This window comes from Schistosoma mansoni (genome assembly GCF_000237925.1).
Source record: "Schistosoma mansoni, WGS project CABG00000000 data, supercontig 0037, strain Puerto Rico, whole genome shotgun sequence".
Lineage (NCBI taxonomy): Eukaryota > Metazoa > Platyhelminthes > Trematoda > Strigeidida > Schistosomatidae > Schistosoma > Schistosoma mansoni.
This window is the reverse complement of record NW_017386026.1, coordinates 103,671-121,303: the sequence shown is the minus strand read 5'-3', so window position 1 is coordinate 121,303 and position 17,633 is coordinate 103,671. Positions and strand designations below refer to the sequence as shown.

General features: G+C 38.9%; 1 protein-coding gene across 1 annotated transcript in view; it reads right to left on the bottom strand.

The window, feature by feature from the left end:
• Nucleotides 1–2,236: 2,236 nt before the first annotated feature.
• The window catches only part of Smp_124570 (leucine zipper protein, putative), a gene marked incomplete at its 5' end in the record, with an annotated part of 30,002 nt that continues 14,605 nt past the window's right edge, over nucleotides 2,237–17,633 (bottom strand). The window contains 4 exons of the mRNA XM_018790713.1: nucleotides 2,237–2,834; nucleotides 6,611–6,724; nucleotides 16,086–16,443; nucleotides 17,242–17,327. Of these exons, the coding sequence (XP_018645956.1) occupies nucleotides 2,553–2,834; nucleotides 6,611–6,724; nucleotides 16,086–16,443; nucleotides 17,242–17,327 (840 nt within the window). The 3' untranslated portion in view covers nucleotides 2,237–2,552. The remainder of the gene's footprint in view (nucleotides 2,835–6,610; nucleotides 6,725–16,085; nucleotides 16,444–17,241; nucleotides 17,328–17,633) is intronic.

The window sequence follows — 17,633 nt, the reverse complement described above, 5'->3', positions numbered from 1 at the left end:
TAGCCACAGATTGGATGTACAAGTCTATTAAGAGCAATGTAGTAAACGTGACAGTTATGATTTGTAATTATTTTTATCTTGTTGTCGACACATAAGTAGCAATACAAAAAGTGGAAATTGCTAGAAAAAGTCAAGAGAAATACGAAAATGGGTTATCTATCTGCTGGTGAGTTTTGTATTTATAAGTTGCATTCATTACAGTTTGGTTTCAATCAATGTACCATTGAAAATCAGAGAGCGATGGACAGCTTTTCCATCCTAGTGTGAGACTACTCAGTAATGGGCACCTACGGCCTCATAGGGTACTGAATTCCAATGATACCCTGAGTGAGGTCACTTTGTGACAAAGAAAAACCTACAAAACAAATTAATTTTTACAGAACCCTTTTAACTAAACTGTAATAGCAAAATTAATTGTGGCTTCAAGATACTCCTGAAACTGTAGTGAAAAGTCGTGACTGATGGGTTCAGACATGTCGGAAGTGGGACAGATATCACCGATTAGATTGAGTAGTCGTCGCGTAGTATCTCAAATTAATTGAAGTTCAGACTGTGCTATTAGACGCCTGCTTGTTAATTGTGTTAAATGTTTTACCATTTATAAAGTTTATTTCGCTACAAATCCTATAAAATCAACATGTTATGTAGTGTATCTGTTGAGATTTATAAACTGAGTGTCGTTATGACCTGGTAGCTCACTTGAGTTGAAAGTCCTAGTAGCGATAATATATGCTTGAACACTCTCTCTGGTGTGCATTATTGATAGGTTTTAGAAACTGGGGATCTACTCAATCTGTTGATCGTGTGACTACAACAATATTGATGGTCTTCTCACCAGGATTGTATCCTGATTCCGGATCATTTTGTTGTCTTAATGAAAGTAATTTAACGGATTGAATCTTACCCTCATAAACTGCATCATTACAATGATGAGTCCTGAGCCTAGTTAGTGTTTTTTCAATGAAAAATGGTGACTTTGATATTCTGGTACAGTTCAAACGGATATAATGTTGCTACCAAACCTTATACACCAAATACTACTTCTAAAAACACGAGGTAAGTGCTTAGTGAAAATGCTGGCGGGCTTACTGTGAGTTGATAGATTATTTACTGACCATGTATCTTTGTCTGCACAATACCATTATTATATATATATTTATTTGGCTTGCAAAGTAAAGCTTACTGCACATTCTTAATCTCCTTATTTTGAATGTCTGGTTGGCCAATCCACTGATGACTAAACCAGGACAATGAACTTAACAGACTTATAGTACTCAAGTATGTCATCGTACAAAATGGCTTGTCCTTATCTTTGTAATCGCTAATGATGGCGTTCTCTTATTAAAGTGTTGTGGTGGATGATGTCCGAGATCTGAAACTAATACACAACCGGCTACGCGCTAACCCCTCAAATAGATTACTTGAGCGAAAAGACGAGTGGGAGAAATAGTCTATTAAACTACTGAATAGTATGAAATAAATGCTCATTTATATGCATACATTTCTACCCCTTAGAAAAGGAATCCATTTCCTTGCGAATGATATTCAGTTGTCCTTCCGGCTACTTCAGATTGTCAGCAAGTGACCTTCCCATTTGGCTACTTCTGATTGTATTAATTATCAGAAGGGGATTTTGTTAAGTCGGCTTACAGTAAACTCTATCAGAGCCTCCAGAGGTTCATAAAGAGCCCCAACCAATCAGCGATTAATTAGAAGCTATGCTACTAAAATAACGAGATCCTGATTGGCTGTTTAACACACTGCTACTATGGAAACTCAAGGTCTCTTAATTACTATAATACCCCTGTATTTTCTGTACATAAATGAATCCTGTAGTAAAGCGCTTCCCTCATGCTCTATGCCTTTTCTCTGGTCTTCAAGTTGCTGTATAGTTCTAGCTCGGGGATACGGAACTAGTTTAGGGAAGCAAATATAGCGTTCACAATCGGCCAGACGTAACAGTGGCGACGGGGAAAAACTACAACTTACAGACGTAACAGATTTGTGGAGATTTCAGTATTTTTCAAGTTGAAATCATGAGTCAATTGAAGCTAGACCACCATGGAAAACCTGGACGGCCGTTTCGTCCTATTATGGGACTCCTCAGCAGTGCGCATCCACGATCCCGCACTCACGAGATTCGAACCCAGGACCTACCAGTCTCGAGCCGAAGCCCTTAACCGATAGACCACTGAGCTGGCATCCAACGGTGATTGGCTAACTATATAATCTCGGCCTTGATGCACAAACACACTTTTTGTGAGGGGGTCAATAGTATTGTCCATTCGCCAAAACCGACTTAAGTGTGACGGGGCTTGCATATACAACCAGATAATCAGAAGCCAATTATTCTGATCATTATTAATATCACTCAACTTCGATTCTCAAATGCAAAATCTAACCAGTCCCATCGTTTATTTATTTAAAGTGAAAAAGTACCATATATACTTATCTTTACTTCAACTAGTAAATAAATTTAACTTTGTAAAGGAGTACATATCTCTCAGTTTTTAAGAGATTAATATAAATCGACAAAAGAAATAGATACATATTCACCAAACAAATCCTAAACGCTCGTTAGTATTATTAATTTTTTTATTTGTCAATTTTCCATTTAATGAAACATTGTTACGCATTTCTTCATTGTAACATTGATCATTCGTACTTGTAGATTGATCATTGCTGTGTTGATCATCAATTGGATGATTCATATTAATAGTCACTAAACTTGGTTTTCCTGGTAGACCGGTGCCTAAACCAGTCATTGATCCTGTATGGGCTGCTTTTTCCAAAGGATAAACATTCCGACCATTTGCTTTACAGTGATTGATTACCTAGAATTTATGTTAGAAATTAAACAAATCAATAAAACACTAAGTGTTCTTGGTAGTCCGACTCAGTTATAATTGCATTTTGTACGGTATACTGAACCTATTACGCAGATGAGACGAATGGAGTAAGGAGTGAAGTTTAATTACTAAATCGAGGTATAATGTATACAAATCATGGGTTTGTATGCACGATTGTCCTTCCAATCCAGACAGGGGCATGCATACTTAGATATTGATTAGGTTGTTAATAGACTTCCTCTAGCCGTGTGCCTTGTTTTTTAAAATTCACCACTTATCGTTTAACTTCAAGATGAAATGTGGACACAGGCACATGATATATCTTTATTCACCCAGCTTATGAGATTGTTTAAAGTTTATTAATGTTTTATGATTACTATATTCAGCGTTAGCTTACTCATTAAGTGAACACAATAAATAAAGAATTAATGGTTGAACTGTGGGCCCTGGTACGGCCGAGAGTGGGGAGAGTCCGCTCTCCCTCTCGAAATACTCTCACATGGCCACGCGTATATAGCCCCTGCCAGGGAAGTCCTACTCACTACCTTCTCGTGGCGGGGGTGTTGCTTACCAAATTGAGAGGACGGAAAGCGAATGTCCGGCGCTTTAACCAGGTTGGTGGACACGGAAAGTCCACCTAGGGGAGTTGGAAAACCCTGATTCCAAACCAATGGTGCACATGGGCTCCAGTATCCTGAAGGAACAAATGGCGTATGAACCTATTGCTGGTCACCGGCAACCATGGGACTGCATCTCCTCACGATGCTCCACTGCCTTGTGGGTTAGACCTTTAGGTCAAAGGCTCGGGGTGTGGTCCCCTAAGAAAACTACCTGCTTCGGTTTAGGAACCCGGGCAGTATCACAGCCCTCACGCAAATAAATGAAATGTGTGGCGCATATGTATCCGGTGCCCTTTGTACCAATATATATGTGATTAAATAAATGAAAAATAAATAATTTTCTGAATAGTCTTGGTATCAGTTGTCTGGGCCTTCATTATCTGTATTATTGACTACATTGTAAAGAGGTGTGCGAGGGGTTGGAGTGACGAAGATAACGTTTATCTCTTATTTACAAGGTATTCAGATAAAATACACTCGATAGATTAAATGAAGATTTTATCAGTCTAGTTACTAAGTCTATAAATTGCTACCAGATTGGTTGTCTAGTGGTTTGCTAGTTCATGGTTTGTATTAAAAAAGACTCCTAATTCACACATCTTAACTTCATATCTACAATGGTAGATTAGCGGATCTAAAATAAGTTGACCATAAAATAATATATTTACAGGAAAAACTATCCTAAATTGACAAATTATAAATGCTTTCTAAAAATATTAAAATTTACCGGGTCAATTATATTTTAAGAAGAAGGAAAGTTTAAATTATTTGTTTGGGTTTGTTGGCTAATTGTAATCAGTACTTCGAAACTTTATATGAGAAGACTCAAAATTGGTCACAGTGATACCGACCTATTCTTTCTTCATCTTCTCCTGTCTTCACTTCCCGCACTGTTCCATACTTCTTATTCAACGAGTTCATTTCTATTTTCCGAACCATATTCTTCGTATATGATCTCATATATTAATCACAGACATTACTAATACATTTATTTCTCTTGTTATTAATTTTGTTAGCTTCTGTCATATGATTATATGAATTAAGAAGATTTAAGTCAGATCTTACGGTGTTTATAACTAAATAACTAGAAGCTATTTACGTCATCAACGAAAAATAAGCTTAAAAAATGATCGAGAACTGGGAAGAATAGGAGAGCTATCTTTGGTTCTCAAAAATTTCTTCAGTGGTGAATAAAACTTAGTTACTTAAATGGCGGATGTGTTTATTTCATGTATTTCATATTTTTATAAGTATATTTTAGAAACTAATATATCATTCATGTATCTTCCCGACCGTAGCTGCTGTCTTGATATGATGGTCAGGCTTGACCACTGTGGTGGTCTAGATTGGTTGGAACACTCGCTCTTTGAAGTTTTATCATGCCACGATGATCGATTAGATGGTGATAAGAGTAAGGCAGAAAACATAATTTCCGTTGATAAAGTCTTACTGTTGAATTTACTGGAGTGTGATGGTGTGGTGTGTGGGCTACTTATATCGACATAAGTAGTATATGTCGTGAGTAAGGAATAGAATATCTGGCAGCAGAAAATTGAGAAGAGAAGAACAGAAATAGAAAGCAGTTGGTATGGAAATCCAGGAACAATGAAGCCTGAGACAATGAACATTTTACAAATAGAGTATCAGAGTATGGTTTTTGTATTTTATCAAGGAACTTTGTAATTTGTGCTAAATCCATAATCGGTTGTCCTCACCTGTGTTCTCATTCACTACAATGGTAGTAAAATGTTTCTCCTAGATAACCAGGATTCTTTCGACAGTGATACCTTCTAACAATCCAAGGAGTGGGCTAGAAAATTTTGGACCTAAAAATACTGCATTATACATTGGGCTGCGGGTTTTCATCTCTGCACATATCTACAAATTACAGAGGTAACGCATCGAAAAATAATCCTAAAAAGGCGTGTATGGTTGATCTCATGCGGTTTCCCATAGGGCGGTATGGTCGCACTCTCAAGGTTGCCGAGATTACAAGTAGCTCAACTTCTTAACAGATTGTGAGTAATTATTTTTTTCATGATCTGGGCTACCGGATGCTGACAATCGTCCTCGTACCTCTAACTGCATACGAGATAGTATATTGGGGTAAGGACGTTTCAGAGTTTATGAACAGATGCTCATTTTTCCCTAACATCATGTGTAGGATTTAATTTGCCCTACAGATATTCTACTAGAACTGTCAACGCAATACTGGCGAACCCAGAGTCTATGTGAAAGCTATGGTCGTTACAAGGAAAACTTGGCTTTAAACTTAATCTCTTTCGACCAGCATTGTATGTCTTATAGAAATGAATAAAAATTATCAGTCACACTAATATAACAGGAATATAATGTCATTCGATATTATTGGTTAGTTATGGACATAATTAACATTATGGTATATTAACTATTGGTGTAGGTTATTTATCATTACAAGCAGTGTGGAATTATTCTCCAATAGACTTAGTTTCATATCCTACGGATTTGTTTTTCAGAGTTATTTACTAACGAATGATGCGGATTTTGCAGCGCACATTTTCAACTTCTCATGGGAAAGTTAATGATTTACTTACGACGTGACTCACTCAGTTGATCTGCACTTCTTGACAGAGCTTCCGAAAACTCATTTTGGGGCCGGTCACATTCGAGTATATTGTTACTGTACGCTCGTTTTATCATGAGAGGAAAATAAGTTAATCAACATTTTCAAACGAGATGTATTAAATTAATTTTAAGTGATATTTGTTGCCCACACTCCCTAAATCAAATTTGTAGGTTGCGTCTTTTGTAAGTTAAAAAAGGCTATAACCAATTTTGAACGTTTCAGCATATTATTTGTGAGTCGCTGGACATTTTGTAATACTTTACCTTAAGTTAATTGAAAGTATATGATTGTTTCATTGACCGTCATAGTATATATTATGCTACGCATTTAACGGACTGATCTACACCCTATTTTGTATGCTTTACCATCCGCATTGAGCCATAACACACTATTTTAGAAGATTTTTAACAATAATCATTGTCAGATGTAGAGATATGTGGATATACACCCCCGAAGAGGCGGTTGTTTGACTTCCCAGTATTCTTATTGGTTAAACTAACAAGGGTCTGCTTCTGTGTTCTTTCTAACAAACTTACTCTGCTTGCGTAATCTTGGAAAAAAATTTCTTCCAGTTGAATTAGTTTATTTCTATTGGCTATCGCTTCAATTTCTGCTTTGCGTTCTTCCTTGGCTTGTTCTCGTTTTACCACCTGTATTGCATTTCGTAGTGAGTAAATATTAATAATCAATTAGCAAAATTATTTTACTACTTACTTTGAAAATAAGTAGCCTGGATTATTATGTCTTGAAGTTTATTCCAAAACATTAAACCATTAGGTACTTTGAAAATTTCATTTTTATCAGCATTCTTGCTTTCTGAACTAAATATTCACGGAGATCCTCAGTAAAAAGGCAACTTTGTTAATGAATTACTCAGACCGAGCGTTCAGCACAACGATTCATAACTGAAGTCGATATTAAACATTCAGAGTAAAAAGACATTTAAACCAGCAATAGAAGTGTTCACCGTTAGGCAAAGAGAGATTATCTTTGGAAAAATAAGTTTAGTACAGCTCACGATTGATTAGAAGTCAGTATGAAGCTAAAAAATATGATAATCAACTTGAAAATAATGAACATTAGTAATTTGACAGGAATTACACTCTACATACACATGTTACACCTGGTGGGACATCAGCCGCCGACTAAGATTCGCTAACCAACCTTTTCCTGGTCTCTCCTTTCCTGTTGTTTCCAGTCGCTATCCATTCTTCTGATGTCTGCTTTTAAATCTCGGCTCACTGTGTTCTTTGGTCTTCCTCTTTGCAATCTGCCTTTAGGATTCCAAGTTGGCGCTTGCCTCGTGATGCAGTTCGGTGATTTCTGTAATGGATGTCCTATTCACTTCCAGTATCTTCCTAATTTCATCTTTATCTGGGAGCTGTTTTGTTCTTTCCACAGTAGGCTGTTGCTGATGGTATCCGGCCAACGGACATTGATTATCTTGCGTTAATAATTGTTTATAAATACCTATACTTTTTTGATGATGGTTGTAGTAGGTCTCTAAGTTTCAGCTCGTACAGTAGAACTGTCTTGATGTTCGTATTGAAGATTATGAATTTGACGTTGGCTGACGGTTGTTTTAAGTCCCATATTTTCTTCAACTATAGGAATGCGGTCCTTGTTTTGCTAACCCTTGCTTTTATGTCTGCATCACATCCTCCTTGTTCATTAGTGATGATGTCCAGGTACGTGAGATTCCATATCTGCCAGAGCTTCTCCATCAAGTGTGATTGCGTTGATGCCCTCTGTGTTGTATTTTAAGATCTTACTTTTCCCCTTGTGTATGTTGAGGCCTACAGCTCCAGAGGCTGCTGCTACACTAAATACCTTCATCTGCATCTTTTGCTCTGTATAGTATAGAAGAGCTAGGTCATCGTCTACTTGCATCCAAGCTGTCTATTGTATTTCATGTTTCCCATCAGATGCGGTGGTTTTCATAATCCTGTAAGCCACCTGAAGAAAGAGAAAGGGCGAGAGTAAGCAGCCTTATCTGACTCTCGTGCTTACTTTTTTTAGTGGTTAGTTTCCTAGATATCTGACTGTAATAAATAGAATCCCGTCAACTGCGTATTTAACGCAGGCTAAATCTCATAGTAGACTTATGGATCTACTCGAGATTATTCAAAGTCCTGAACACCAGTTATATAGATAGTTGATTGGTAAAGATTAGTAAATCCCCAAGGGTGCGGAAAGCCAGCACACAAGGAAACGAGTGTGGGAGTGTGGGAGTCGACAAATAATACAATAGTTGAATGGGCTTACTACACTTGAAACGTGTCTTTCAGTTGTCCTCCATGCACAACTTTGCATCGTAGTCCGTCCTATGAATTGCGTATGATGTTGACGATTTTTTCAGGTACACCATAGTGTCAGAGAAGGTTCCATAAGGTTTTTCTATCCATACTGTGAAATTCTTTCTCATAGTCAAGGCAATTGATGTACAATGACGAGTTCCACTTAATTGATTGTTTAACGATGATCCATAGTGTCGCAATTTGATCTGCTCACGGCCGATCCTTACGGAATCCAGCCTGTTGATTTCGAAGCTGGGGGTCTACTGAGTTTTCCATCCGGTCCAGCAGCACTCCATTGAAAACCTTTCCTGGTACTGACAGTAATGTGATGCCTTTGTAGTTCTCACATTTGCTTAGATCTCCTTTCTTTGGTAAATTGATGAGATATCCCAATCTGTCGGCACTTGTTCTTCCTCCTAAATCTTCCTGAATAGAGGGTGAAGCATGTTTGCAGTTACTTGTATGTCTGAATTTAGTGCTTCAGCTGGTATATTGTCAGGTCCTGTTGCTTCCCCACTCTTGATTTCTTCGATCGTTGGTAGAGTGACAGCTATGGGAAGGTTTGTGTGTGCTGCTTCGATGTCCGATGGATTCAGTGGAGCTGGTCTATTCAGCAGTTCCTCGAAGTATTCTATATACCTTTTCCTCTGTTCTTGAATCTCAGAGATTGGCTTGCCTTCTCTGTCCTTGACTGGTCTCTCTTGTTTACCATATTTCCCTGCCAGTTTCTTCGTTATTTCATATAGCTGTCTCATATTCCCTTCTCCTGCAGCTTTTTCCGCCGTCGTTGCTAGTTCTCCCATGTATTTCTGCTTGTCGCCTATAATGCTTTTCTTCACTTCCTTGTTTGCTTCTGCGTACTCTGCTTGCGCCTTGATTTTCTCTACTCATGTTCGACTGTTGTTAGTTACTGTCTTCTTGTTCTTCCTTTCTTGAATCTTGTCCAGGGTTTCGATAGAGATCTATTCATTATGATGATGCTTCTTGCTACCCACAACCTCCTGACAAGTTGAAGTTAGTGCTTCTTTGATCCCTTTCCAGTTGTCCTCCACCGTAGTTTCTTGTTCTTTCAGTAGATCCTGTAAAACATGGAACCTTTTGTTGAAAGTTATCTTGAATTCGTTGAGTTTGTTAGTATCTCGAAGGAAGGCTGTATTGAACCTTTGTAATGCTGTTTGTCCAGTTATCCAGTGTTTCTTTAGCTTCAGTCTCATGTTGGCCACAACCAGGTGATGATCTGAAGCTATGTCAGCTCCTCTCCTGGTTCTCACATCTTCCATTGTCCTTTTGAATTTTTATTTGATACAAATATGATCTATCTGGTTCACTGTGGTGTGGTGCGGCGAGATCCATGTAGCTTTATGTATGTGTTTGTGTGGGGATATTGTGCCGCCTATAACCAATTTGCTGAACGCACATAGATTTGCAAATCTCTTCCCATTTTCATTTCTCTCTCCCAGTTCATGTCGTCTCATGGTGTCTTCATATCCGGTGTTGTCCATTCCGACTTTGGCATTTAGATCTCCCATCACGATGGTCAGGTCGTTTCCTGAGCGTTTCTCTTCGATAGACTGCAGCCTCTCATAAAATTGATCTTTATCGTCATCATTGTTATCATTGGTGGGTGTATAGCACTGGATAACATTCAGTGTGATTCCCTCCTTTGTTTTGAAGAGTATTGTGATGGTTCTGGATCCATGAGATTTTCATCCAATAAATGCTTGATGTGCTACTTTGGACTGTGTCATTGCAACTCCCTGAATGTGCGGAGCATTTTCTTCTTCGTGACCAGAGTACAGCATCATCTCTCACGAATCTAATCTCTTTTGTCCGGCCTGAGTCCAATGGGTTTTCGTGATTCGGAGAACCGCCAAGTTGTATCGCCTTATTTCCGTAACTATTTGACTGGTCCTCCCAATCTCCCAGATTGTCCGAACATTCATAGTACATATAATTATTGTTGCTCTGGTTGTTAGAAAGGGGATCGGCCTCATGACTTGGGAAGAATCTCTGCTTTCACCATCAGGCGTCATTGGTTCTTCTAAATGAAGATTTTTCAACTCCCAGGACAGAGTTTGAATGGTTTAAATGATTTTCCCTGGATGGCGATTTTTAGCAAGGTTGTTTTCTACGGGATGAGGTTACTGACTCAATGCCCAACGCTCACCCTATACCAGTGTTTGGGATCGACAGTAACGGTAGAAGTGCTTCAGGTAGAGTTGCAGGGAGGTATTGCATAATGATGCTCCATAATGTTACTGGTTTTGGGAATAAGTTTCTTTAGGTATTCCAAATTTCCCGGTTGATATTCGTAAGAAAATTGTAATTTTTGGTTGAAAATCTACTGTGATTATGACTGGAAATTGGCTTCACTGGTACTGATTCAGGCTGTGTCTTCCATTAGATCGCAGTTTTCTGAACTATTTCATGTGTTTTGTTTTCAAAGTATATTCTCCTGGTTTACTATTTCCACCATCATTGGTATTATTATCACTTATAATTACTTACTTTACATCTCGTTCAGTTCTTGTCTTTACCTCTTACTGAATAATACATTAGTCTTAGTGAAGTATATATACAACTCAATAATTTTATTGGTTAATGCAGTTTAATATATTTTTGTTGTAAATTGTACACGCGCGTCTAGTTAATCGATTACTTTAAATCAGTTGCCACCTAGCTCAATATATATATCTGTTGTAGTTTTATATTGCAAAGTAGTAAAGAAATTTCTGTGAGTGTCAGTTGTCTCTTAGGCATTTTGTAGTGTTCATCAATTCTTCTCCCACTTTGTCGGTGGTATATATCATTCCTGCTCTATAAAATAGTGTCGCCACCGATATTTTCTTGAAATTGACTAGGAAAAAACCATTGAAATTAAAGTAAATATCGTAACAAGTACTTTTTCGATAAATCGAACATTGAACTGTTCCGTCTGCTCTCCGTTGTATAACAGTGTCTAGAAGAGGAATATGCCTTTCTTTTTGTCAATCGCTTGTGTTGGGATGACCCTGCAATTTTCTCGCAAGCGACATGACAAGCTCGTGAGTTATCAAGGAGCATTTCAACCAATCAGCGATTAATTAGAAGTTATGTTACTAAAATAACGAGAATGAAAAAGTCACATGTGGAGATCCTGATTGACTGATTAGCACACTGCTACTATGTTTAGCAGTATTCTAGGATTTTCGGTAAAACTCAAGGACTCTTAAATGACTGTAAAATCCCTATATTTTCTGTACATAAATGAACCCTGTAGTAAAGTGCTTCCCACACACTTTGTGCCTTTTCTCTGGTCTTCAAGTCGTTGTATAGTTCTAGCTCGGGGGTCACGGAACTAGCTTAGGGAAGCGAATATAGCGTTCAACCGACGAGACGCAACAGCTTGTTCAAGCTCCGTGTTTCTAACCCTCTGATTTTTCTTTACTATCAATGTTATAGAATTTTCTTTCACATTAGATATTTATGTACGATATTTTCCTTCGTCTGTTGAATTCATTTATTGCATTGCTATACTATACTGATATGTCAACCATCAGACGCGTTCCAGACAGGACGAATCGTCTGACTTGGATTTTATAGCTAGACACAATCGAACTAAACTAAAACTCATATTAACCATGTTTGAATGAAACACTTATCTTTCATTCACATAGGATAGCACCAGAAATACATTGGATTTATATATTATCTAATCTTATATCTCTTGTGAACCCCCAAATGCCCTGGTACGGCCGAGAGTAGGGAGAGGCCACCCTCCCTCTCCAAATGCTCTCACATGGCCACGCGTATACAGCCTCTGCCACGGTAGTCCTACTCATTGCCTTCTCGTGGCAGGGGTGTTGCTTACCAAATTGAGAGGACGGAAAGCGAATGTCCGGCGCTTTAACCAGGTTGGTGGACATGGCGAGTCCACCTAGGGGAATTGGAAAATCCTGATTCCAAACCAATGGTGCACATGGGCTCCAGTATCCTGAAGGAGCGAATGGCGTATGAATCAATTGTTGGCCACCGGCAACCATGGGACTGCATCTCCTCACGATGCTCCACTGCCTTGTGGAGTAGACCTTTAGGTCAAAGACTCGGGTTGTGGCCCCCTAAGAAAACCACCTGCTTCGGTCTGGGCACCCGGACAGTATCACAGCTCACACACAAATAAACGGAATGAAGATTTCTACTGACAATACTACTCACGCTCCTACTAAAAGTCAGACAATTTACAATATTATTATTATTTACCATGTCGCTTATTCACTCCCTTTTACTACCAATTTGTGTAAACGTACTTTTCAACTTATGATACAGCTCGCCCATGGTGGAAACTCTGTTCCATCTAAACGATCTCCAGTCACTATTTAGTCGAAAGTGAATGCTTTCACTGAATACGAATACTGAACTAGTCCTTCTGAAACCACGTAGAGCTGAGGAAGCCCTAATCGATTGGATCTCCATTAACAGTCGGTTATGTGCTGTTAGATTAGAAAGTTCCATCAAAGTGAGAAGAAATCGGCATGAGAAACGATTTCTTTTCGTCATCTCCGCCTATGCCCCGACAGATTGCAGCCCGGATGCAATCAAGGATGAATTCTACCACCATTTAACTGTTCTTCTCCGGGAAGCGCGTTCGACAGATATTGTAGTATTAGCCGGAGACTTGAATGCACAGATCGGGCGTCTAGGTGGCCGATGGGGACTTGTTGGTCACAGGACAGATAACAGGGACCGTCTACTGAAACTGTGTTCCGACCACAACCTGTTTCTGGCTGGCACTAACTTCCGGCACAGTCATCGCCGGTGTGCCACCTGGCGTCCTCCCTCTGCATCTCAAGCCTGAACTCAGATTGATCACATCGCGATCAGCTACCGCTGGCATGGTTGTGTACAAGACTACCGTTCCTTTTGGAGTACCTACCTGGAGTCTGATCATGCCCTGGTCTGCGCCAATCTTACCCTAAGCTTCAGTGGCCAACGAATTGACCGTCATCAACAGATTGATGTCAGTAAATTGGTTGCAACTTCTGTTGCAAGCAAGTATCGAACAGGCTAGCTACCATCCCACCGAAAAGTATGGATGAGCATTGGTTGCAACTGCATGACGTCATGGAAATGGCGAGTAAAGTCGCTTGCGGCTTCGCGAAACGTCCCGCCTATAAGCACTGGGTTTCTTCTGGCTCCTTAAAAGTGATCGAAGCCCGTCGGTCTACTCCGGGTGACCGTGAGTTTTACCACAAACGAAGGCTGTTACGCAACGAAATTGGGCAAAGCTTGCATGAGGACCGAGAAGTCTGGTGGTCGGAGCGTGCTAATCAGATGGAAGCAACAGCTGCATCTGGTAACTGCCGGAAGCTCTTCCAACTCATCCGAGCCACTGGCAGCAAGAAGTCTGGTGTGAGTGAAACAATCTGTTAGGATGACGGGATGCCAATTACTAACATCTGTCGACGTCTTGGACGATGGGCGGAATTTTTTGAAGGGCAGTTCAACTGGCCTGCTGCTCAGGCAACATCGACCAGTTTGTCCTGCCCCCTATGGCCGGTGACGACTGATACACCAAACGAGGCGGAAGTCCGCGAGGAACTCCAACTCCTGAAGCGCCACAAATCACCGGGCACAGATGACTTACCTCCGGCTATTTTTAAAGATGGTGGTGACTTTCCAACTAAGGAATTGACTGCGTTGTTTACAAAGATTTGGTGATATCATGAGCCACTAAGCTAAGAAATATTAAATACTGAATTCTAAAGGCATCCATGCTTAAGAACTGTTATAACGCTCAAGTTTCTTTGTATACACGTATAGGACGTTAATTTACCTCAGACGAATATCTACACTAGATTCCCTCACAATGTCTACTCTACAGGACTTCAACACAACTCAGATCAAGGACACTTGATTAGCCTAACTAGAACGTAAATATATTTGCACACCAAAAACCGATACAATTCAGCAACAATCAATGACAATAATAGGGATAAGGGAATATATGACTCATCTGATGCCTATCAGACTATCTACAAGTCTGACTAAGCAAACAACTAATCATTATCATTCTAGCACACACACATCAACAACATTAGTACATTTTAACTTGCACTAAGTATGTGATAACCAGACATAAGTGCTGGTGGTGGAGTGAGTGATGAGATCGATGCACGTATAGTGAAAGCCAGAGCGGCTTATGCCAATCTGGGCCATCTTTGGCGCCTTCATGATGTTAGTCTGGCTGTAAAAGGTCGGATCTACAGCGCGTCGGTGAGAGCAGTTTTGCTCTATGCTTGTGAAACCTGGCCTATCCGAGTTGAGGATATTAGACGACTCTCTGTGTTCGATCATCGTTGTCTCCGAAGGATTGCTGACATCCAGTGGCAACACCATGTTAGTAATGCAGAGGTTCGGCATCGTGTGTTCGGGCGCAGAGACGATAATCCAATTGGTGTCACCATCTTGAAACACCGACTTCGGTGGCTTGGACATGTTTTACGAATGTCGTCCCAGAGAATCCCACGTCGTGCACTACTTGCCGACGCTTGGACTGGTTGGAAAAAGCGGAGGGGTGGCCAGTGCATGACATGGTGTCGTGATATGAAAGAAAGCTGCAAAGGGCTGGCTTTTGTTGGTCCTTCACGATCCCCTGACTGGGGTCCAGGAGATGGTGCAACACAGTGGCTAGAGACGTTATCAGATATGGCTCAGAATAGAAGCCAGTGGCGATCCCGCTGTAACCTTCTTTTACTTTCTTCATAAAGAGTGGTTATAACTTTCTTAACTGAAAGAGATCTTCTGGGTGTACATTTCAGTTTCCCTCATCATCACCCTTATTTTTGTTTTTTATTCTTTTTTATTTTATTTTTCCTAATATAAATATATATATATATATATATTAATTATAGAAGGGGGTTTTGTGGAGATTTAGTATAAATATTAAGTTTGAAAGCCGGAATCAATTTTAATGCTGGACCACCATGGAAAACGTGGAAACACTGGACGGCCGCTTCGTCCTAATATGGGACTCCTCAGCAGTGCACATCCACGAACCCGCTACCGCGAGATCCGAACACAGGACCTACCAGTCTCGAGACGAAGCCCTTAACCGATAGACCACTGAGCTGGCATCCAACGGTGTTAATGTCTAACTTTAACTGATCCACGAAGTTGAGCAACCATTCACCTATTGTCTTCAATGAGTTCCTATCTCACAACAGACGAGGTTTTGAACTCCACTGGTCACTGCTTCTCACTAGAGCTCCTAGATATACTTCTCGAAGTCACTAGTGAGCATATGATTATATTAATTATAGAAGGGGTTTTGTGGAGATTTAGTATTTATTATAGTATTTATTATAGAATCTCGCGAGAGCGGATTCGTGGATGCGCACTGCTGAGGAGTCCCATAATAGGACGAAACGGCCGTCCAGTGTTTCCAGGTTTTCCATGGTGGTCTAGCTTCAATTGACTCACGCTTTCAACTATATATATATCATGTGCATTTACCAACACCTTAGTGTTGGAGTTCACATTTTAGATACAGGCTATATCAATGCATTCTGTTAAGAAGCCTATATCCTAACAAAAGTTGATAAAATACTGCAATGGAAGGAAAGTAAACAAATAAACTTCTGAATCTCGATGGAGTATTGGTGTTTTTTGTATACTATAGTGGGTGTCTGCAAGAAATGACTCTTACACCCAACTCATATTTAACAAACAAACTTACTGATTCTTGCAGTAATTGTTGTGATAATTGCTTTCGTTCTTCCAGTTTCTTTGTCTTTAATGCATTTTCAAATTCAGTTAGTGCTAATTCAGCTGCTATCTTCTTACGTATTTCACATAATTCTATTTGTTTCTCGTCTTCTAATCGTTTTCTACGTCTTTCTATTTCATTCACTCTATATTCCTTAACTTCTTGGATAATTTTTAGTTGTTTGTCGTATTTCTTCTTTGTATCCTGTTGGTATTTTTCCTCTTTTTCAGTTGTTGCTCTGTTTAAACGTACTTCTTCATTAGTGTGTGCGTTTTTCAATTGTTCTGATAAATATTCTTGTATTTTTTGTAGTTCGGCTTCTTTTTGTCTGATATGTATGAAAAGAGGTATTTACTGTGATTTTTTATGTAATGAGAAATATTTTGAAGATTATTGATTTATTCTTCTAAATTGGATTATTGAATGAATAGACACTTTAATGTCAGTCTAAACATTATTATCACTATCAATTCGATAACTCCATAGCAATCTAAACTTTAAATGACTGACGCTTCTTTCTGATTATGTATATCATTAAAATCGGTCGTTTTATAAATATTAACAACACATGCGGACTTTCGACTCCCCTTAAAGACTGAACAAAAAGCTTTCAACCCTCTTGATGAGCTCATTACTTAAATTATTATTGGTTAGAATCTATTGATCTATACTTCCAACCCAGTTGTAGTGCAAGAGCCTCAAACTAGGTGAAAACAGTTGTTCACTGATTCTTGATCATCAGTGGTTCCCCCAGTTTAATGTTAATAGATGACTAATAGATGATATTTCGACCCCTAACTACTTACTACTAACTATTTAATAGTATGATATGCGATATATATCACATAATTCTGATAATCTTCATCTTCTTATTATACTATCGAAACTTATCAAAGGGACTAATTGCTTTAAATTTCTCAAAAAAAGGCTCCTTGCCCATACTATTAAGAGGTTAGATGAACTTGTCAACCTTAAATGTAAAGTTGTATTGGAAAGCGATATCACATAGTTCTGATAATCGTCTTCTTATTACACTATTTAATAGTAGCTACTTATAATGATTAAATAACAAGCATTCAGGTTAATGATAAATTTAGTGCAATTTGAAGTGTGTGAATTCACATACTGAAACATATCACGTTCCTTCATGATACGCATTTTTGTCATTTTGATCTTAGCTGCTGCAAACAATCGACATTGTTCTTCAATTTCCTTTTATTTTCGTTTAAATGTAATGTGAAAAACAAATACGAAATTGGAAATGAGAAACGATAGACAAAATATGGAAGATTTACTCTGTGATTATACATATGTTTAACCAGTCAATATAGACATGTATGAAAGTGTTAGAGCCTACCATTAAGAATATCTATCTTGGTAAATAAAAAAAACAAATGATAGATAAGATCTAAGTCTCGTACTAGGGTTTTACGTAGCTGCTTCGTTTGTATTATCAGATTATATTTTCAGCTCTAAAGAAACACATAATCTTCATTCCATGTAAATTTGAGGTAATAA